Genomic DNA, 23,564 nt, shown 5'->3' on the forward strand with positions numbered 1-23,564 from the left:
TCAGTTTGTTACCTGTATAAAAGATACCTGTCCACAGAAGCAATCAATCAATCAGATTCCAAACTCTCCACCATGGCCAAGACCAAAGAGCTCTCCAAGGATGTCAGGGACAAGATTGTAGACCTACACAAGGCTGGAATGGGCTACAAGACCATCGCTAAGCAGCTTGGTGAGAAGGTGACAACAGTTGGTGCGATTATTCACAAATGGAAGAAACACAAAAGAACTGTCAATCTCCCTCAGCCTGTGGCTCCATGCAAGATCTCACCTCGTGGAGTTGCAATGATCATGAGAACGGTGAGGAATCAGCCTAGAACTACACGAGAGTATCTTGTCAATGATCTCAAGGCCCCTGGGACCATAGTCGCCAAGAAAACAATTGGTAACACACTACGCTGTGAAGGACTGAAATCCTGCAGAGCCCGCAAGGTCCCCCTGCTCTAGAAAGCACATACTGTACATGCCAGTCTGAAGTTTGCCAATGAACATCTGAATGATTCAGAGGACAACTGGGTGAAAGTGTTGTGGTCAGATCAGACCAAAATGGAGCTCTTTGGCATTGACTCAACTCGCCGTGTTTGGAGCAGGAGGAATGCTGCCTATGACCCCAAGAACACTATCCCCACCGTCAAACTTGGAGGTGGAAACATTATGCTTTAGGGGTGTTTTTCTGCTAAGGGGACAGGACAACTTCACCGCATCAACGGGACGATGGACGGGGCCATGTGCCGTCAAATCTTGGGTGAGAACCTCCTTCCTTCAGCCAGGGCATTGAAAATGGGTCATGGATGGGTATTCCAGCATGATGATGACCCAGAACACACGGCCAAGGCAACAAAGGAGTGGCTCAAAAAGAAGCACACTAAGGTCCTGGAGTGGCCTAGCCAGTTTCCAGACCTTAATCCCATAGAAAATCTGTGGAGGGAGCTGAAGGTTCGAGTTGCCAAACGTCAGCCTCGAAACCTTAATGACTTGGAGAAGATCTGCAAAGGGATGTGTGCCAACCTGGTAGCCAACTACAAGAAACGTCTGAACTCTGTGATTGCCAACAAGGGTTTTGCCACCAAGTACTAAGTCATGCTTTGCAGAGGGGTCAAATACTTATTTCCCTCATTAAAATGCAAATCAATTTATAACATTTTTGACATGCGTTTTTCTGGATTTTTGTTGTTGTTATTCTGTGTTCAAATAAACCTACCATTAAAATTATAGATTGATGAGGAAAACATTTGATTTATCCATTTTAGAATAAAGCTGTAATCTAAAAAATCCTGAATACTTTCCGAATGTACTGTATACAAAGGTTTGTGGACACCCCTTCAAATGAGTGGAGTCGGCTATTTCAGCCATACCTGTTGCTGACAGGTGTATAAAATCGAGCACACTGTCATGCAATCTCCATAGACAAACATTTGCAGTAGAATGGCCTTACTGTAGAGCTCAGTGACTTTCAACGTGGCACCGTCATAGGATGCCACCTTTCCAACAAGTCTGTTTGTCAACTTTTTGCCCTGCTAGAGCTGCCCCGGTCAACTGTAAGTGCTGTTGTGCTCGAACCCTCAGTGTATACCTCCTGGAGTCCCAGTTCAACTTCTGTGACACTTTAAGCCTTATCGCACAGAAACCATGTGTATTTCTCCCCTGTTTCTCTTCAGTTGCTCATTCATTTATTTCCTGTTTGGCTGTGCGGCGGCAGTGAGAAGCAAGTAGCCAGAGATAAAAACCAGCCGGGCCTTTTCAGTTGGGCGCTCTGCTTTCGCTTGCTCCCGGCAGCCATTACTGGAACCTGGGTGACCCCGGGCGTGAATTAAGGAGGCCGGGCGCGTTTGTCGGGCCAGCTGATAGAGGGAGAGAGGAGGATAATAAGTCCACAGAGAACAGAGGGAGGGTGGGATGGAGGGAGGGATGAGAGCCTACAAAACCCAAGGACCTTCAAAGGCACTCATGATTCCTCTATTAGCAGCTTATATACTGTATGTATCTGGTTTGTCTCATGCTGGCATAGAGACACACACACACTGCTGCCTGGCACACACACACACATACACTGATGTCTGACACACACACACACACACTGATGTCTGGCACACACACACACTGCTGCCTGGCACACACACACATACACTGATGTCTGACACACACACACACACTGATGTCTGGCACACACACAAACACTGATGTCTGGCACACACACACACTCTGACTCACTTCCATGAGGGCAGTGAGGGATATAATTTATATACACTGCTCCAAAAAATAAAGGGAACACTAAAATAACACATCCTAGATCTGAATGAATAAAATATTCTTATTAAATACTTTTTTCTTTACATAGCTGAATGTGCTGACAACAAAATCACACAAATTATCAATGGAAATCAAATTTATCAACCCATGGACGTCTGGATTTGGAGTCACACTCAAAATTAAAGTGGAAAACCACACTACAGGCTGATCCAACTTTGATGTAATGTTCTTAAAACAAGTCAAAATGAGGCTCAGTAGTGTGTGTGGCCTCCACGTGCCTGTATGACCTCCCTACAACGCCTGGGCATGCTCCTGATGAGGTGGAGGATGGTCTCCTGAGGGATCTCCTCCCAGACCTGGACTAAAGCATCCGCCAACTCCTGGACAGTCTGTGGTGCAACGTGGCGTTGGTGGATGGAGCGAGACATGATGTCCCAGATGTGCTCAATTGGATTCAGGTCTGGGGAACGGGCGGGCCAGTCCATAGCATCAATGCCTTCCTCTTGCAGGAACTGCTGACACACTCCAGCCACAGGAGGTCTAGCATTGTCTGGCATTAGGAGGAACCCAGGGCCAACCGCACCAGCATATGGTCTCACAAGGGGTCTGAGGATCTCATCTCGGTACCTAATGGCAGTCAGGCTACCTCTGGCGAGCACATGGAGGGCTGTGTGCCTCCCCCCAAAGAAATGCCACCCCACACCATGACTGACCCACCGCCAAACCGGTCATGCTGGAGGATGTTGCAGGCAGCAGAACGTTCTCCACGGCGTATCCAGACTCTGTCACGTCTGTCACGTGCTCAGTGTGAACCTGCTTTCATCTGTGAAGAGCACATGGCGCCAGTGGCGAATTTGCCAATCCTGGTGTTCTCTGGCAAATGCCAAATGTCCTGCACGGTGTTGGGCTGTAAGCACAACCCCCACCTGTGGACGTCGGGCCCTCATACCACCCTCATGAAGTCTGTTTCTGACCATTTGAGCAGACACATGCACATTTGTGGCCTGCTGGAGGTCATTTTTCAGGGCTCTGGCAGTGCTCCTCCTTGCACAAAGGCGGAGGTAGCGGTCCTGCTGCTGGGTTGTTGCCCTCCTACGGCCTCCTCCACGTCTCCTGATGTACTGGCCTGTCTCCTGGTAGCGCCTCCATGCTCTGGACACTACGCTGACAGACACAGCAAACCTTCTTGCCACAGCTCGCATTGATGTGCCATCCTGGATGAGCTGCACTACCTGAGACACGTGTGTTGGTTGTAGACTCCGTCTCATGCTACCACTAGAGTGAAAGCACCGCTAGCATTCAAAAGTGACTAAAACATCAGCCAGGAACCATGGGAACTGAGAAGTGGTCTGTGGTCCCCACCTGCAGAACCACTCCTTTATTGGGGGTGTCTTGCTAATTGCCTATAATTTCCACCTGTTGTCTATTCCATTTGCACAACAGCATGCGAAATTTATTGTCAATCAGTGTTGCTTCCTAAGTGGACAGTTTGATTTCACAGAAGTATGATTGACTTGGAGTTACATTGTGTTGTTTAAGTGTTCCCTTTATTTTTTTGGAGCAGTGTATATAACCTGTATATAGGCTTTCTTCTGGATCAAAATGGGCCTCACGCGATGGGCGTGGTCACGGGCGTGGTCACGGGCGTGGCCTATGGTGCGGTCACTGACCAAACATTTTCAAGGCCCTCCTGTTCGCCGCAATGACACACTGTAGCTGTTTTAAAGCACATTTTGCCATGGCTTATGCTTATCTACAGTATAGACTGCATATCTGAGTTTTTCCATCCCAAAAAGTATTTCCAAATGATTATTATCTTTTTTTGGGAGGAGGGACTTGGACATAGGCGACATGAAAAAACAGCCCATCCAAAACTTTTCCATGCAGAAACCATCCCAATATAGAATGAACAGATTAGGCACAGCACTCAGTGTGTGTTTGCGCACGTGTGAGTACGTTTTGTCCGTCATTACGTGAGCAGTATGTGACCAGGGTTTTTCCACTGTGTGAATGAAATGGGGCGGGCGGTGGTTTTGGAGAGATTTAACACGAAGTTGGCAGAGATTCACGCAATCCCATGCAACACAGGCGAGCGCTTCCCTCATGTTTCGTAAACCAGAACACACTCCAACATAAATGACTGCTTACATAACACACAGACCACAGCAGTCGGGTCAGTATGAGCAGCTAGCGCCCCGTCAAACACACTCCGGCTCCAGATCCACACCAAGCCATGGGGAAAAGGGGTGGGGCATCCAATCACACACACACAAAACGCACGTACGTGCTCCCGAGTAGTGCAGCGGTCTAAGGCGGGAGTCCCATAGGGCGGCGCACAATTGGCCGGGTTAGGGGAGGCTTTGGCCGAGGTAGGCCGTCATTGTAAATAAAAAATTGTTCTTAACTGACTTGCCTACTTAAATAAAAAATAAAATACGTACTCACACAATACACACACACACACACACACACACAATACACATTCACGCACAGTCAATACACAACACAGTGTGCATTTAATACACAATACAGTGCATTCGAAAGTTTTCAGGCCCCTGGACTTTTCCTACATTTTGCTAAAATATGCTAAAATTTATTAAATAATTGTTCCCCCCTCATCAATCTACAAACAATACCCCATAATGACAAAGCAAAAACGTTTTTCAGAATTTTGGGAAAATGTATAAACATTTTTTATTTAATTCATTTTAGAATAAGACTAATGTAACAAAATGTGGAAAAAGTCAAGGGGTCTGAATACTTTCCGAATGCACTGTGTGCACACACACACACACACACACACAATACCCTCATGGCATTGGATCATCGGATTAACAAGGCAATTATTCACATAGAAGTGCTGGAGAGGGGCTGTGAATGGGACTGTTGACTGCTTGACTGCTTACATGGCTCAGTAAATACAATGCCAGTCGTGGTGGCATAACACCATGGGCTGCATCTCAAATGGCATCCTCTACGCTACATAGCGCACTACTTTTGACCAGAGGCCTATGGGTTTCAGAGGAGGCTGGTGGGAGGAGCTATAGGAGGACGGGCTCATTGTAATGTAAGTAGGGGTAAAGGGTGCCATTTGAGATGTAGCCCCATGGACGGGTAACAGGACAGAAGCCAGCTTTCTCTCACAGACCTCTGTTCACAAGGGAAAGAGTTTGTTTCCCAGAGTGTTGTCTGAAAGAGAGAAGCGGTAGTCATCGCTCTGCCACAGTAATACAGAGACGTCAAATTAAACAGAGTTTTCACATGGCTTTTTTGACGCTGTGCCAAAGTATGACTCGGCCGTGATTCAACATTTTCCTTGGATCCTTTATGCTTTTTCTCCGTCCTCTTTACTGTGCCATGCTTAATTTCACTGACTCTCTCTCCCTTCTCACTCGCTCTCTCTCCCTTCTCTCTCTCTCGTTCTCTCTCCTCTGTCTCTTTCTTCTCCTCTCCAGGATATTGCGGACCCAGTCTCTAGAATGGTACTATAACAACGTGAAGAGCCGCTTCAAGAGGTTCGGCAGTGCCAAGGTTCTGAAGACGCTCTACAGGAATCACATAGTGGAGAGAGGAGGCATCTTGGATCTACCAGGTACATGTAAAAGCCTCCTCGTGGCCTTTCATGACTGCGTCAGTCCAAAGCAAACTCTCTCCCTCTCTCTGTCTTCCTGTGCATAACAGTGTCATATCTCTGGAGTTTAAAATATCTATTGAACATTCCACCCCCCAAAAAAGTATTTTAATTATATGAAGAGTGCCTTGGTCCAGCTTAATTTAATGACCAAATATCTCTCTGGGCTTCTATGGCCCTTGTCTATACTACTGCCTGGCCCATTATGTGTGCTATGTTGGTTAATGCGCATTAACAGCTCTCAGTCAGTAACTCAACTACAGGGGGCAAAAGGTCTCGCGTCACATTTTCCACTCGCGCACATACAGAAGAGAGAACCACAGTCCCTTGCCTCACAAGTCATGTGGTGAGAAACAGAACCAATGGCCATCGGATATACACAGCCCCGCTTTCCCTCTAACACCGACTGTCACACACACACACACACACACGTTCTCTCTTTCGTATGCACACATTATCTCTTTTTCTACCCACACACTCACTCCCTCACCCCCTTTCCCCCACACACGTCATCTCTCTTTTATACCCAAACACACTCATCATCCACCACTGGCCAGCCTCCTGGACACAGTAGATGGTACTAATCCCTGAGGTTTGAGAGGGGTAATCCTTGTGTAATATTAGCAGACAGCTAGCGTTACGGCTGCTGCTCAGTAAGCCTAATGGGGGAGAGAAGAGAGTGGCCATGCTGCTAGGCCTGGGTGGGGTGGTGGTGATGGGGGCGGCAGCTGCTCTGCTGGCTGGGTCGTAAATCCCCTCAGTGGCCTGGGCCACTTTGGCCTCTGAATGATTAGTTCCTGCTGTGGGAACAGTAGAGACACGTTTTATCTGCCCTCATCCTCTCATAATCCAGATGCCATTGTTTCCCCCTACCCCCATCAGCCTGGTCGGTTGGACCGTGGTATAGCACAGCGGGTTAAAGGGGCAATCTGGAATTCAAACGGAGAATTCCGTAGAAAAGCAATGGAACGAGAGCTACCTCTCATGTGAATGCGCGTGACTGAGATCGATGCTGCTGGCAGACCACTGTCTCAGAGCCCTCATTCCCCCCTCCTTTATAGTAAAGCCTGAAACAAGTTTCTAAAGATGGTTGACATCTAGTGGAAGCCTTAGGAAGTGCAACAACCAATATCCCACTGTGTATTCAATAGGGGCTGAGTTCAAAAACTACAAACCCCAGATTTCCCACTTCCTGTTTGGATTTTTTCTCTGGTTTTTGCCTGCCATATGAGTTATGTTGTACTCACAGACATCATTCAAACAGTTTTAGAAATGTCAGTGTTTTCTTTCCAATACTAACAATAATATGCATATATTAGCATCTAGGACTGAGTAGGAGGCAGTTTACTCTGGGCACGCTTTTCATCCAAAAGTGAAAATGCTGCCCCCTATCCCAAAGAAGTTAATGCTTTTGAGCCAATCAGTTGGCATACAGAAGATAGCCCTATTTGGTAAAATACCAAGTCCATATTATGGCAAGAACAGCTCAAATAAGTGCTGTCGCAAAAACCATCAAGCGCTAGGATGAAACTCGCTCTCATGATGACCTCCACAGGAAAGGAAGACCCAGAGTTACCTCTGCTGCAGAGGATAAGTTCATCAGAGCTACCAGCCTCTGAAATTGCAGCCCAAATAAATGCTTCTCAGAGTTCAAGTAACAGACACATCTCAACATCAACTGTTCAGAAGAGACTGTGAATCAGGCCTTTCATGGTCGAATTGCTGCAAAGACACCACTACTAAAGGACACCAATAAGAAGAAGAGACTTGCTTGGGCCAAGACACATGAGCAATGGACATTAGACCAGTGGAAATCTGTCCTTTGATCTGATGAGTCCAAATTTGAGATTTTTGGTTCCAACCGCCGTGTCTTTGTGAGACGCAGAGTAGGTGAACGGATGATCTCAATGTGTGTGGTTCCCACCGTGCATCGTGGAGGAGGTGGTGTGATGGTGTCGGGGTGCTTTGCTGGTGACCCTGTCTATGATTTATTTAGAATTCAAGGCACCCTTAACCAGCATGGCTACCACAGCATTCTGCAGCGAGTGAAGGAAAAGCAGCCAACAAGTGCTCAGTAAGAACTCCTTCAAGACTGTTGCAAGTTATTCCAGGTGAAGCTGGTTGAGAGAATGCCAAGTGTGTTCAAAGCTGTCATCAAGGCAAAGGGTGGCTACTTAGAAGAATCTCAAATATAAAATATATTTTTGTATGTAACACATTTTGGTTTCTACATGATTCCAGATGTGATGTTTCATAGTGTTGATGTCTTCACTTTTGTTCTACAATGTAGAAAATAGTCAAAATAAAGGGAAACCCTTGAATGAGTAGGTGTTTTTGACTGATACTGTATATCACTGTTTGAAGCATTAGGAGTATCAAAGCTCCACTACCGTTGTGTTGACGGGTGACTCTTTGGACCAACAGCCACCAGTCAGGTGGACAATCAGCTCCACTGTCTGTCTGTGTCCCTGTACAGTCCAAAGGGCCCTCCTGTCCCAATCTGTCTTCCCAGCTGTCCCCATCTTATCCCCTATCCTCCCCTCTCTCCTCCTCTCCTCTCACTACCACTCTTATATCACACAGGGACAAAATGGGATGAGCTGCTAGCTGCCGCAGGGGCTCCCATTTCAGATGAGCTGAACAGATTATACTGCATGAGAGTCACAAGCACGCACCACTGCATCACACCGTACCGGCGCGTGCGTGTTTGTGTGGCCATGTGCGTTGTCCCTGAGAATGTCCTCCTCACCATTCTGAGTGTGCTCTCCCTCCTCCTCCTCCCCTCCTCGTATATTAGACTGTAAAGATGTACCCATAATGGGTCAAGGCCATGGTGCTGTAGAAATACTGGATGAAGACATGTTGTATTTGTCTGAGTCAGTGGTGGAAAAAGTACTCAATTGTCATACGTGAGTAAAAGTAAAGATACCTTCATAGAAAATGACTCAAGTAAAAGTGAAAGTCACCCAGTTAAATACTACTTGAGGAAAAGTCTAAAAGTATTTTGTTTTTAAAATATACTTAAGTATCAAAAGTAAATGGAATTGCTCAAATCTACTTAGGTATCAAAAGTAAATGTAAATGTATTCATAATTTCAAATTCCTTATATTATGCAAACCAGACAGCACAATTTCTTGTATTTTTATTTATTTATGGATAACCAGGGGCACACTAAAACACTCTGACATTAATTTGCAAAAAAAGCATTTGTGTTTAGTGAGTCTGCCAGATCAGAGGCAGTAGGGATGAACAGTGTTGTTCTCTTAATAATGTGTGAATTGGGCCATTTTCCTGTCAAAATGTAACAAGTACTTTTGGGTGTCAGGGAAAATGTATGGAGTAAAAAGTACATTATTTTATTTAGGAATGTAGTGAAGTAGAAGTTGTCAAAAAATATAAATAGTAAAGTAAAGTACAGATGCCCCCCCAAAAAATTGACATAAGTAAAAAATACTTTAAAGTACTACTCAAGTACTTTACACCACTGATCTGAGCCCACAATGTATGAAGGCACATTTTGTTGACATAACAAACTATACCTCGATTGATCTGAAAGTGGGGAGATCTATCTGACTACAGCTGTTGGTTTGAGTTGAGGAGCTTTTGACAAACTAGAGGAAAAGTCAAGCGCCTTCGAAAAGAGCAGATAGTATTTGAAAGTAATAGAACATTTTCCGCCCACTTGAAAATCACAGGTGAATGAAGGTTGATTTTAACACCGTTGCCATTTTTAAAGGGATAATTCACCTAAATTACAAAATGATATACAGTGAGGGAAAAAAGTATTTGATCCCCTGCTGATTTTGTACGTTTGCCCACTGACAAAGAAATGATCAGTCTATAATTTTAATGGTAGGTTTATTTGAACAGTGAGAGACAGAATAACAACAACAAAAATCCAGAAAAACGCATGTCAAAAATGTCAGAGCGAGTGACGTTTGAAATGCTAGTAGCACGCACCCGCTAACTAGCTAGCCATTTCACATCGGTTACACCAGCCTAATTTCGGGAGTTGATAGGCTTGAAGTCATAAACAGCGCAATGCTTGAAGCACAATGAAGAGCTGCTGGCAAAATGCACGAAAGTGCTCTTTGAATGAATGCTTAGGGGCCTGCTGGTGCCTACCACCGCTCAGTCAGACTGCTCTATCAAATCACAGACTTATAACATAATAACACACAGAAATACGAGCCTTAGGTCATTAATATGGTCGAATCCGGAAACTATCATCTCGAAAACAAGACGTTTATTCTTTCAGTGAAATACTGAACCGTTCCGTATTTCATCTGTGTGGCATCCATAAGTCTAAATATTCCTGTTACATTGCACAACCTTCAATGTTATGTCATAATTACATAAAATTAGGCAGCCCAAACTGTTGCATATACACTGACTCTGCGTGCAATGAACACAAGAAAAGGGACACAATTTCACCTGGTTAATATTGCCTGTTAACCTGGATTTATTTTAGCTAAATATGCAGGTTTAAAAATATTCATTCGCATTCGCGTAACAAGCAGGCTCCTCGTGGAGTGCAACGAGAGGCAGGTGGTTCGAGCGTTGGACTAGATAACTGTAAGGTTGCAAGATTGAATCACCCGAGCTGACAATGTAAACATCTGTCGTTCTGCCCCTGAACACGACAGTCAACCCACCCACCGCTCTTAGGTAGTCATTGAAAATAAGAATGTGTTCTTAACTGACTTTGCCTAGTTAAATAAAGATTAAATAAAGGTGTAAAAAAAAAATTGGTGTCCAGAAATACAGATTTCCGATTGTTATGAAAATTTGAAATCGACCATAATTAATTCATCGGTCGACCTCTAATAGATACTATACGTATAGCTCTAGCCAACCCAGTGAATCAGTGACTGTTGACCTTGTTGTCTCTCTCCTGCTTCCTGCTGCTGTCTCTGGTTTTAGAACATTAGTGACTCACACACAGCCCTGTCCTGAAATGTGTGTGTGTCTGTGGCGAAACACGCAATGCCAAACGGCACCAGGAGTGTATCTGCGATTTTGTCTGTCAGGACTTGAGTAGTTGTGTGTTTTTTTGTGAACGGATTGTGCATGTTTGTGAATGGTTTGTGTGCGTGTGGGGGTTTATGTACATATGCACATTTGTGTTTTTGTGTGTGTGGTCCGTGCGTCTGTCTCCCCATACTTGTGCGTATGCACTCGCGGGTTTGTGTGTGTGTGTGTGCTTGTTGTTTACAGGATGGCATAGTGAGTGTGGTGCTACGGTCCCACAGAAGCTTGAGGTGATGTCATGATGTGACCCTAAGTGACTCTGGTGTCAAAGATATATTCATCTGTCACTAACTATCTGTCAGACGTTTGAAAACGTTTAAGGACGCACAAAAACCAACATACACGCACACACTTCTTCTCTTTCTCTCTCTCTCTCACACACAAACACACACACACACACACACACACACACACACACACACACACACACACAGTGCCACCCAACTAATTATTGTAGAGGCGTTGTCGATGTCAGATCACAATTGGTAGGTGGAGAACAGAAATCCACCATGCCCTTCTCATCTCAACCCCTAATGGCACCTGATCTGCAGTGCCCCTGGTGGCCAGTATGTTTCACTACAACATGCAGCAGATGGAACAGTCAGGTTTACTCCGTCTGTGCATTTCTCATTCACAAACTCTCTCTTTTTCTATCCCTCTCTCGCTTGTTCTCTCTCTCACTTCCTCTCTCTGGCTCTCTCAATCCACCCGCCCTCTCTCTCTCACTCTCGCTCTATCTTCGTCTGTCTTTCTCTCTTTCTCTTACTGTTGGTGTGTGAGCTGCCATGGTGTAAATGAAGGTCCAGTCATTGCTGAAAGCTGCCTGTGTGTGTGTGTGTGTGTGTGTGTGTGTGTGTGTGTGTGTGTGTGTGTGTGCTGGGAAAGCGTACGATGGCAGATGCTGTAATATAATTGAAAGCTAGCTGTCTGGACTGCTGCTGGAGGAACTTTACCTTTAAGTGGAGCTTTACCGACAGGAGTGTCTCTCTCACACACACACACAGCCCGGTGCTGCCGTCGGCAGGGTAGTCATGGTGATATCGAGTGACTCCCCTCCCGAGCCGTCTGTGGGGAAAAGGTGAGACCGTGGTCAATGAGAAGAAATGAAACAGGAACAGTAAAGATAGATCTCTCTCCATCTCTCAGTAATAAACTGACATGAGATGGCGTAAGCTTCCTGGTTTGAGGAGGACACGCCCAGTGCAGGTGGGGAGGGGCTCTGTTCGGCGTGGAGGGTCGAAACGATTCAGGAGAGGGTCATGACAGTGCGTGGCGGGGTGTTGTGTCATGGTTAAATCTGCGGGTTTCACGTGTTCGGTCTGTCTGTCAGACTGTCTGCCTGGACGGTGAAGCATCAGGCGGTGGACATTGCTGTGAAAGATAACAGACAGGGTCACCTGCAACAATGACACTTGTTACCCAGGGAATCACTCACTTTGCCATACATCTAGTTCTCACATCCTCAGCATCCTCAGAAAGTGCGTGTGTGTGACAAGGAAATAAGAGAGGGGGAAAAAAGAGTGTGGCTGTGTGTATGAGGGCGAGAGAGATGTAGACAAAAAGACAGGGGAAGTGAGAAAACGAAAGAAAGAAACAGAAAAGCGTCAGTAAACAAAATACCACGCGGCCTCCATCTTGTGATCCTGTTTGTTTACAGGCCGTTGTTGTTGCTGCATTTCCTTCATTAGGACGCGGTCATCGTCAGCGGTGCCAGTGTATCTCCCTGTCCTACTGCGTCCATGATTTCAGACTTTATTTATGCTGGGTAACTTACTGCATGTTGTTGTTGGCTGTATCTCTCCTTTAAGTCACAATGAACAGGCACACACACACACACACACACACACACGCTGTATCTAAAACAGAGCAGAGGAGAGCGAGGCCTTTGCAGTGGCATGTAATGAAGCTGACCTGAAGCGTTTGAGACGCATTCAGGAAGCTGGAGTTGTGAGGCCACAAATCTCACTTATTATCAGAGGGGAAAAAACAAGCCCTCAGATGGCCAAACATGCTCCAGAGAGGAGTGGCGGGATGGTCGAACGATGACAGAAAGAGGAGGAGGAACAGGGGAGGAAGAGGAAGGCCGGGAGGACACAGGACCGTGATGTGGTTGAAGAAGACATTGGTGGGAGTTCTTGTCGGATCAAAGAAGAACTGAATGGCTGACGACTCACTCTTCAGCCGGAGAGGACTAAAACGGTTAAAATGCAAGTCAACCTGTCCTATGCCTGACCAAGCAGAGTCCCACTACAGACGGACAGACCAACACAAGCAACTCTGTCTGCTCGCCTTGACCCAAATGTCACTGCAGTTTCAGCCTCACTGCACACAGACACTCAGAGGAGTCCTAGTGGCTTGCCGCGACTCCCACTGCTAGGTTCCGAGTGTTTCGTGTCACCGCTGAAATCCTCACAGCCTCAGCCTCTATACACACACACACACACACACACACACACACACACAGTTCAGCCCAGTACTTCAGAGGCACAGGCTGTGGCAGGGTGATCATTTCAGCTGTACCACCGGTGTTCGTCCCAGAGCTGTGGATCTAAGCTGCTAATTGAAGGAAGTCGATTGTTCCCGTGAGAGGAACTAACAAGTCGATGAAAGACCTCCTGGAGAAAACAGATGGCCCTATGGGATACATATCTGCCAACAAATGGCCCTCTGCAAATGGTGTGTGGTTTATGAAGAGACGACACTACGCAGGCAAACACACCCACAGTTCATACACACACACGCATACACTACAGTACACTACACACGGCTGAAAGAAGGGATGTGTTGAAATGAACTGGAGCAGTGTCGTAGGTTCTCTGCTCTACTGTTTCCTCCTGTTTCATATCATTGCTCTCCTCTGCTGATGAGGCTGAGGTGAGGCTCTCAGTGTGAGCCTAGGTTCCTCCCAGCACAGTCCGTAGCTAACCTCTGACCTCTAACCTCTGTCTCTTTCTCCCCTGTAGAAAGCAGTGTTCACGACGGAAGCAATGACAATGATGGCAGCGTCTGTGGCAGTGACTCAACCTTCTACAGGCAGAGTGAAGGTACACAACCTCATATAGAACCCAACCAATGATTAATGGTCATACTAGCTATATCTGTTTCATCATACTAGCTTATTGCATATAGCCACAGCATGACACAGCAACACACACACACACACACACTGCTGCGTGGTCTTCTTGTTCCAGAGGTCTGTGACCCTCCCAGTCGGCCACTTGTGTTTGTGAATCACAGTAATCACAGCAGCACTCCACCACAGCCCTGACACGAGTCACCACAGCCGCACTCCACCACAGCCCTGACACGAGTCACCACAGCCGCACTCCACCACAGCCCTGACACGAGTCACCACAGCAACACTCCACCACAGCCCTGACACGAGTCAACACAGCAGCACTCCACCACAGCCCTGACACGAGTCACCACAGCAGCACTCCAGCACAGCCCTGACACGAGTCACCACAGCCGCACTCCACCACAGCCCTGACACGAGTCACCACAACCGCACTCCACCACAGCCCTGACACGAGTCACCACAGCAGCACTCCACCACAGCCCTGACACGAGTCAACACAGCAGCACTCCACCACAGCCCTGACACGAGTCAACACAGCAGCACTCCACCACAGCCCTGACACGAGTCAACACAGCAGCACTCCACCACAGCCCTGACACGAGTCAACACAGCAGCACTCCACCACAGCCCTGACACGAGTCACCACAGCAGCACTCCACCACAGCCCTGACACGAGTCACCACAGCAAATGACAAGACCACAGTGTGCTTATCTTCCCCTCTAAAGCAGACTCCCAAACACATATGCGCTCACATATATATATATTACACACACATGTGCGCAGATAGAGAGAGAGAGCGCGAGAGACTCGCGCACACACTCAGACAGCAGTAATTGCATTCTCTCTGCAGCGGTAATGTTTTGTTTGTCTAGTATACTGTATCTCTAATTAAATCTGCCATTTAGGTAATGACCACTCCTGAGAGCGCTGTAAGTAAACGTGTTGGTGCGTGTGTTGGCAGGACACAGCATGGCAGAGACACTTGCGGTTGCCCTGCGCGTTGCTGAGGAGGCCATAGAGGAAGCCATCGCCAACGCAGAGGAATTCAGTGATAGCTTGGTGAGGCAACACTCCTTCTCTTCCTCCCTTCTTTCTCTACCGATCCATCCATCCCTCTCTCTTTCTATCTCTTTTTCTCTTTCTCTCTCCATGTCTGTCTTTCTGTCTCTTTTGGTTTGGAGCTATTTGGATGAGGGTTTGGTTTTAGTGCTTGTAGAAAAGCTTGTTTTACGGTAGTTCTGACCGGGCATTGACGTCTGTGTTGCAGGAGAAGCAGAATGAGGCTCGCTACCTACGGGACCACAAAGAAGAGCTTATAGAGGAACTGGCCACAACCATCGTACAAAAAGTACCTTTTATGTTTGGTGTGAAGTTTTTAGTGACATTACATTAGCATTGCCCTCTTTCATTCTGTATCTCTCTCTCTCCTCTCTCCCCCTCTCCTTCTCTCTCCCCCCTCTCCTTCTCTCTCCTCCCTCTCCTTCTCTCTCTCCCCTCTCCTTCTCTCTCTCCCCTCCTTCTCTCTCTCCCTCTCCTTCTCTCTCTCCCCTCTCCTTCTCTCTCTCCCTCTCCTTCTCTCTCTCCCCCTCTCCTTCTCTCTCTCCCCCTCTCTTTCTCTCTCCCCCTCTCTTTCTCTCTCCCCCTCTCTTTCTCTCTCCCCCTCTCCTTCTCTCTCCCCCTCTCCTTCTCTCTCCCCCTCTCCTTCTCTCTCCCAGATCATCCAGAGGAGGAAGCATTCCGATATGCAGACAGAGTATGACTTTGTGTGGCCCCAGAGACCGAGCCAGGGCCAGCCTCAGGGCAGTGAGCTGTCCTCCCCCAGCCAGCACCCTCACAGCACCCTGGCCCAGGCCAACCAGGCCCACCTCAAGAGCTCCTACTCCCTCTGGGTCAGTCTGGGTGGAAGCCCTCACTACACTAGGCTATGCTACGCTACATTCCGTAACGCTACCCTACGCTACCATGCACCACATCACGCTACACTTTGCTTCTTTACATTACGCTACCCTGCACTATATTACAATACGTTACACTACACTGCACTACATTACAATACACTTTACTACATTAAACTAAGCTATGTTACACTGTACTATACTGAACCTCAGCGCACTACACTACAGTATTCTACAGTACACTACGCTACCCTACACTATACTACCCTACACTTCACTGCAATACACTACACTATATTACGCTACATTACACTACACTACAGCAAAATGCACTTCACTACACTAGGCTATACTACTCCACAATAAGCTCCACTATACGTTACACTGCAGTAAGCTTCACTATAATATACTACACTACAATACATTAAGCTCCACTATAATATACTACACTACAATACAGTAAGCTCCACTATAATATACTATCTACACTACACTTTTTCCTGACCATGTGACCTGACCCAGGAAAAGCTGGGCCCTAAATATAGTCTGTAGCGGGGGCCTGGTCCGGTCACACGGGCAGGAAAAACTCCTGTCCCTAGTGATGAGATATGAGGACAGATGGGGTTGAGGGCTGGCTGCCAACATAAATGAAAGGCCAACATAAAGTGCTGTTGCGCCACCACGAGCCAGAACAGCTTCAATGCACCTTGGCATAGATTCTACAAGTGTCTGGAACTCTATTGGAGGGATGCGATACCATTCTTCCATGAGAAATTCCATCATAAGTTCAATCGTGCTCAATTGTGTTGAGATCTGGTGATAGAGACATGGTTTACATCGTTTTCATGCTCATCAAGCCATTCAGTGACCACTTGTGCCCTGTGGATGGGGGCATTGTCATCCTATGGGGGCATGACCCTAAGAATGGGATATTAATTGCTTAATTAACTCAGGAACCACACCTGTGTGGAAGCACATGCTTTTAATACTTTGCATCCCTCATTTACTTAAGTGTTTCCATTATATTGGCAGATTTTCGCATGATTGCTTGTCCACTGAGGGTTGTCACCGGTTTGTACCTGTGAGCTGTACAGTAACTTACCTGGGAAACCTCTACACACACACGCCTGGCAGAATTTCAAAGGGGTAGTCAGAGGGGAGCTTGCTGAGATTTGTCATCGTCCCGTGGGTGTAAGGCAGGCGCAGCAGTGTGGAATCAAAGCCACGTTCCCAGTCTGTTACATTCACACATGATCAAAGCGCTGCTGAATACACAGGGATTCTCCTCAACTCCCTGGTCCACAGAGGGATGGGCTCCCTTTATCAACGCTCTCTGTACACACACACACACACACACACACACACAAAAGTGTGCGCAGACAAACACACAGGTGCACACGGTCATGCGCACGCACACACACACATGCTATGAATGAGCTCCGAGGGAGTGTGTGTGTGTGAGAACAGGGATGCGTCCCTCTTCCACTGTTCTTATCCGTATTGTAGTTCTCTGATGCCCCCTGCTGACTCTTTATAGGAATCACATCCATGTGACTGGTGCGTCGTCCCAGATGGAAGGGCTCTGGGTCAAAAGTAGTGCACTATGTCGAATAGGGTGCCATTTGGTTGGGACGCACGCTGAAAGTCAGTCTTACGGTGTACCTGGCTCCCGGAGGAACACAAACTTGAGTTGCCATTTCCTTTGAATACCTTCTGGGATTCTAACCAAACAAACCAGTTCACGTTCAGCTGGATCAGTCAATAACCGCACGTAGTCACCGTTATCCACATAGCCACCCAAACAAGCAAATCTTTTCGACCTAATCCTCAAATGTTTGTTTGTCTGGAACGGAAGCGTGGGAAAATTGCTGCCCCGAGGAAAATTCTGCGGCTGTGCCGGTTCCATTTCAAGCTGCCCTTGGCTGGTAGACCCAAAGTTCTGTGTCACCTTGTCAGCACTCATAGTTTTTAAAGTGCGTAGCATGTCATTTAACATGTATTTTGTGTGTTTGTGCGCGTGTGTACAGAGGTCGCGGTCAGCATTCTCCCTGACCAGTGATGACTCCCCAGAGAAGGTGACTGAGGCACTAATGGGGGCGGGGGGCGGGGTACAGGACTACGCCTCTCTGAAGAAGGAGACGGCCAGGGCCTCCTCACTGCCCAGCTGGAAGAGTGTGGACCGCCTGGACAACTCCAGTAAGAAGCACACTGAAACCCGGCCTCCTTCATACAGTCTCTCACACACACACACACACACACACACACACACACATTAGAGACAGAGGCACGTCCATGGCAGTCCTCCTGATAGTCAGACACACAACACTCTACACTCAACCCAGAGACATGTCCATACTGTTACACACAAAGGCATGTCACTCATTTCTCGTCTCTTATTTGTACAGTCAATTACAGTATGTTACATGCAAACAGGACAGTTCCATACCGTTAAACTCACAGGAAGAATGCTGTGTTTTGTCACACACGTGAAGTTTTTCTATGTTTGCCTGTGCTTGTATGTTCAGGTGCGTCTTCGGTGCTGCAGAGCCCTGACGGGAACTGGATTGCGCTGCAGACCTCTCAGCACTCCCGTCCCAGCCTACTGGCCAAGAGAAAGTCGCTGGTGTTCAGCGTCCTGGAGAAAGAGTCTGGCGTGGTCTCGGCCTACGACGAGATGGGCTCTGATTCCGATCAGGAGAACGACAAGGGGGCTGGGGGGCCGCGCTCCGCCAGTTCCGGCAGAAACTCTCAGACGAGACGTACTACACGGACTCCCAACACGACCCGGAGTGGACGTACACCCCGGTCCACCTCCCGGTCACCTCGCCCTCCTCGGGCCAGTACACCAACACGGAGACCGTCAACTCTGACTCAGAGTCCTCGTCGGTACCCTCCGCCCGCCCCCGCAAACCCTTCCATAACGTGATGGGAAGAAAAGGCCCTAACTCAGACTCGCATCTTCACCCCCAGCAGGCTCAGTACCACCATCATCATCAATACCAGAACTTCCCCTCGTACCCGCTCCACCCGGAGGCGCTGGATGTGAACTTTAACCCCAAGGTGACTGGGGATAGTAGCGAGGCAGAGGACAGCATGCAGAGCGACCAGGTCAGGAGGTCGCGGAGACGCAGGAAGAGCAAGAGGGAAGCGGCAGGGAACCAGGCCCACACACAGACACACACACAGACCCTCTACGCACAATCTGTACAGGTGGGAGGACGACACTAACAAAGCCTTGAGGACGGTTTAACTTTCAATGACTGTGATATGTGGTTGTCTTACCTTAGTTGAACGCACTGACAGTAAGTCACTCTGCTGACAGTGTCTGATAAATCAGGCTTTCCCAAACTCGGTCCTGGGGCCCCCACTAAGGTCCACGTTTTTTGCCCTAGCGCTACACAGCTGATTCAAATAATCAAAGTTGGCTGTGTAGTGCTACGGCAAAAAACAAAACGTGCCCAGGAAAACCCTGTGCTAAATTACTCAAAATTACTCAAATGTGAAGATATGGCGCGTGTTGCAGCTACACCAATCTTGTTCTCATTTCTCATTTACGGTCGTAGATTCAGCTGCAGAGATTTTAGGTTTAAAATCATCTTTACTCCACCACATTCTTGTTGTTAGAAATGTCTGAAAAAATGTGTAAAGTCATTGGTCAACCCTCGTAAGACTATTGAGAAACAGTACCACAACACTGTGTGGCAGAATAGGGCCATCTTTTTTCATAAAGACAGAAAATACGCTTTAAGGTCTCTCTCCCTATTACTCTCTTTCTCGCTCTTGCTCTCTCTCTCTCTCTCTCTCTCTCTCTCTCTCTTCTGCCCTCTTTCTCTGTCTCTGTCACTCTCTTTCTCTCTCCATCCTTAGGAGAACAGTTTCCTGCTGAACGGCCTATTGAAGAGGGGCATGAGTGAGGAGATGGTCGCCCCTGATGTGGTGCCCGAGGCCATGACTCCCGAGCCCGAGGACCAGGACACTGTGGCCCCTAACTCTGCGGCCCCTAGCCCCCGTAACCCCATGACCCCTGACCCCCTGTCCACCAGCAGCACTGGGCCCGGCTCCGGAGACACACTGGAGCAGGAGCTCCGCTCCAAACTGAGCCAGCTGGTTGGACGAGCCAACAGCAAAGAAGTAGTGAGCTCATCCGAGGACGAGCCAATCAAAAGTCCTGGAGAAAGTGACAGACCGAAAGAGAAGCTGAGGCAGAATGAGAGAGAAGGAGGTCGACAGAGACAGAGTGAGAGACCGAGGAGTACAAGTCAGGATAGGGCGAAGAGAGAGACAATCGAGTCAGTGAAAGGGCCGGAACTGAAAAAGAGAGATAGACTAACAGAAAGGCCGATATTAAGAGAGGAGGAGAGCGTGAAGGATAGTAGGTTGGGGAGAGGAGGAAAGAGTTTGGAAGAGAAAGTAGATGACAGAGAAGAGAAGAGAGTGGAGAAGAACAGGCTCAGTAAGAGACCACAGGGAAAAGAGGTGGACAGAAAGACTGAGAAAAAGGGGAAACAAGTGGAAGACCAAAATGAAAAGACCGGATCCACGCCCACCTCGGTTGTTATTACCCCATCTGTCCAGGAGGGGGTGCTGTGTGACGGACAGGTGAGCAGAGAGAGGTGGAACAGGAACGCATTGTTTCATATTTCACTTTAACCATAGAGTTGGATAGAGGGCCAAATCTAGAGATATGTATACCAGGATAGGGATACTTGGCCCAAAGCCTGTTTTACCATGGGTAAAGATAGGAGATGAGCTCTCTAGTACATCTATGGCTTTAGCCTACCATCATTGTCCTGTTTGTCCTCACCTAAACACGGCAGGGGGCTACCCTTAGGTATCTCTCAATCTGATCTTAGACTGTCTCTGTATCGTACTCCTACGTCTCATTTCTCTCATTCATGCCTTTATTCCCCTGCCTTTCTTCTGTCTGTACCTTCTTCTCATCCCTAACCTCTTTCTCCCTCCTCGCCTACCTCTTCTCAACTCTTCTCACCTATATTTTGCTGTGCCATCCATGTCCCACCTCTCTCCTTCTCCCTTTCTCCTGTCTGTCTCTCCGTCCGTCCGTCCATGCGTGTCTGTCTTGTCTGTCAGGAGGGACAGAATTGGCTGGAACTACAGCAGAGGCTACAGTTGCTCTCCTCTCTCTTACAGCAGGTGAGATCTACTGTCTCTATAACACAGGCCCCCGGTCAGGACATCACACACACACACACATACATGCATAGACCTTCTATGCAACATGAGTCAAGAATAACAGTCCCAAACTTAACATTCACCTGATACAACACCAAAACTATCAAATTACTGTGATGGACGTAGACAGCACACACTAACACACACTCAGCCATGCACACGTGCACCTATCTGATGATTCCTCCTTTTACAATCCTCTCACACACACTGTCACAAGTAAGACATCATCAAGTGAGACATGGTTGTTTTGTCAGGGACCATAATGGTATTATTCACTCTCTCTCTCTTTCTCTCTCGCTCGCTCTCTCTGCTCTACTTCAGTTGTTTGTGTCCCAAAATAGCACCCTATTCCTTATGTAGTGCGCTAAATGTAGGGTACAGAGTACCATTTGTGACGCCGATTTGTTCTTATCTAGATGTGGCCTATTTTAGGGACTTATGGACACTTCTCAATGTTATTCAAAGCCACTAAGGGTGGATAGGGATTGAAAGAGGGAGTGAAATAACCGAGTGAAAAGCGTATGGTGCTGGATTCAATTTAGACCTACGAAGCCGATTGCATTAGGTAATATACGCGTATCCCTTCTAGTGCTTTTCTCTTTTATTCTTCTTCCTTCAATACATTTTCGACAATTGTAAAGGGCAGAGGCTGGGGGTATGAATGGCAGTTACATAAAAGGTGTGAAACCACCAGTGGTGTAAAGTACATAAGTATAAATACTTTAAAGTACTAATAAGTATTTTTTTTGGGGGGGGGGGTATCTGTATTTTTGACAGCTTTTACTTTTACTCCACTACATTTGTAAAGAAAATATTGACATTTTTACCTGACATCCAATACGTACTCGTTAAATTTCGAAGGCTCAGCAGGACAGCAATATGGTCCAATTCACGCACCTATCAATATAACGTGTTGTCATCCCTACTGCCTCTGATCTGGCACTCACTGAACACAAATGCTGCGTCTGTAAATTATGTCTGAGTCTTGGAGTGTGCCCGTGTCTGTCCGTAAATGTACAAAAACAAGAAAATCGTTCCGTCTAGTTAGTTTAATATAAGGAATTGGATGTATAGCATTTACTTTAATTTATTATTTGTACTCAAGTATGACAATTTAGTACATTTTCCACCACTGTACTTAAGTATATTTAAAACCAGATACTTTTAGATCTTTACCCAAGTCGTATTTTACTGGGTGACTTTCACTTTTACTTGAGCCATTTTCTATTAAGGCATCTTTATTTTTACTCAAGTATGACAATTTAGTTCTTTTTCCACCACTGTACTTAAGTATATTGGTATCCCATGGTATCCCACACACTACTAAAAGCCTTCTCTGGAATGGGGTGCTAAATCTGGGTAAAGTCATGTCCGTAAAGTCTTCCACAAATGACCGCAACGGGAACGTTTTAAAATCATGGTGCTCTTGTTTATATATATATATATATATTTTTAAACTGACGTATTCATTTTGTATAAATAAGAGCACAATGAATTTAAAACTTTGCCTTTGCGGCCATTTGTGTAAGTTGCTGTCACCTTTCCTCTTTTGGAATAACAAGGACACTGAAGTATATCTGCACAACTCTCCACGAGTATAGATCCTCAGCGTGTTCATAAAGCCCCAGTGGAACACACGGGGACGTGTGAAACTTACTCCTCAGCTGTGAGTTTCCAGCTTGTGTCACTTCATTAACTTGCTCTTGAGGTGGCACGATCGGCTGAGACGCTTGCAGGAGCACGGTCATGTGTGTTTGTCCGCACCAGGTATGGGCCCAATTTGGGAGGAAATGTCACTCGCTGATAAGCAAGCAGCTTATAAGCAAGTGCACAAGCACACACTGCATGGTATCTCAGGAATGCGGGTGTGGATGCACTGTCTAAAGTGCTTTCTCAACCCAAATGTCGCAGTAGGAAATGGAGCCGTGTGTTGGGAGCCACGTGGTAATGATGTCTCTTTGTAATGGGGGTGATGGCCAAGACTCTCACTCCGGCTCCCATTCTCCATCGACCTACTCGGTCAGCGCCGTAACTCTTTGCTCTCTAAGTCACCGCCGAGTGCTCAAAAGGAGCCGTCTCTCATCTCGTCTCATCTCCGGCTCAAGTGCCACCCACGAACACCTCCTAACACCCACACTGTGCCTTTCCTTTCAAAGCCCATGCACGTCGCTAGCCGGCTAACGCGTCTTAGAGAGAGAGAAAGCGGGTGGATCAATGCACTCATTAGTCCCACAGATCAAAGCTTCAAGCCAATGATTAACTCAATATTGAATTACATCCATCTCTCTCCTTCTCCATCTTCCCGCTCTCCTTTTCAGATGTACTGTTATTGTTTGTACTGTACAGTTGGAGTGTGGTTTGTTATGTCGTTTAGGTTCAAGCCGAGACTGCACTTTCATTTGCCTCATGTTAGGTCCACTGTCACCCTTGCGTGACCTCTATAACTTAAACCTATTATATAGCGGAATCTACTAATAGAAAAGGTC

At 47.0% G+C, this 23,564-nt stretch overlaps 1 protein-coding gene across 1 annotated transcript in view; it reads left to right on the plus strand.

The window, feature by feature from the left end:
• LOC115105157 (rab effector MyRIP-like) overlaps positions 1-23,564 on the plus strand; it is a 139,733-nt gene that overhangs the window by 107,118 nt on the left and 9,051 nt on the right. The window contains 10 exon segments of the mRNA XM_029626829.2: positions 5,703-5,839; positions 13,874-13,954; positions 14,952-15,049; positions 15,258-15,338; positions 15,706-15,879; positions 17,913-18,081; positions 18,411-18,587; positions 18,590-19,095; positions 19,753-20,484; positions 20,977-21,039. Of these exon segments, the coding sequence (XP_029482689.2) occupies positions 5,703-5,839; positions 13,874-13,954; positions 14,952-15,049; positions 15,258-15,338; positions 15,706-15,879; positions 17,913-18,081; positions 18,411-18,587; positions 18,590-19,095; positions 19,753-20,484; positions 20,977-21,039 (2,218 nt within the window).

Source organism: Oncorhynchus nerka, linkage group LG22, assembly GCF_034236695.1.
Source record: "Oncorhynchus nerka isolate Pitt River linkage group LG22, Oner_Uvic_2.0, whole genome shotgun sequence".
In the NCBI taxonomy this organism is placed as follows: Eukaryota; Metazoa; Chordata; class Actinopteri; order Salmoniformes; family Salmonidae; genus Oncorhynchus; species Oncorhynchus nerka.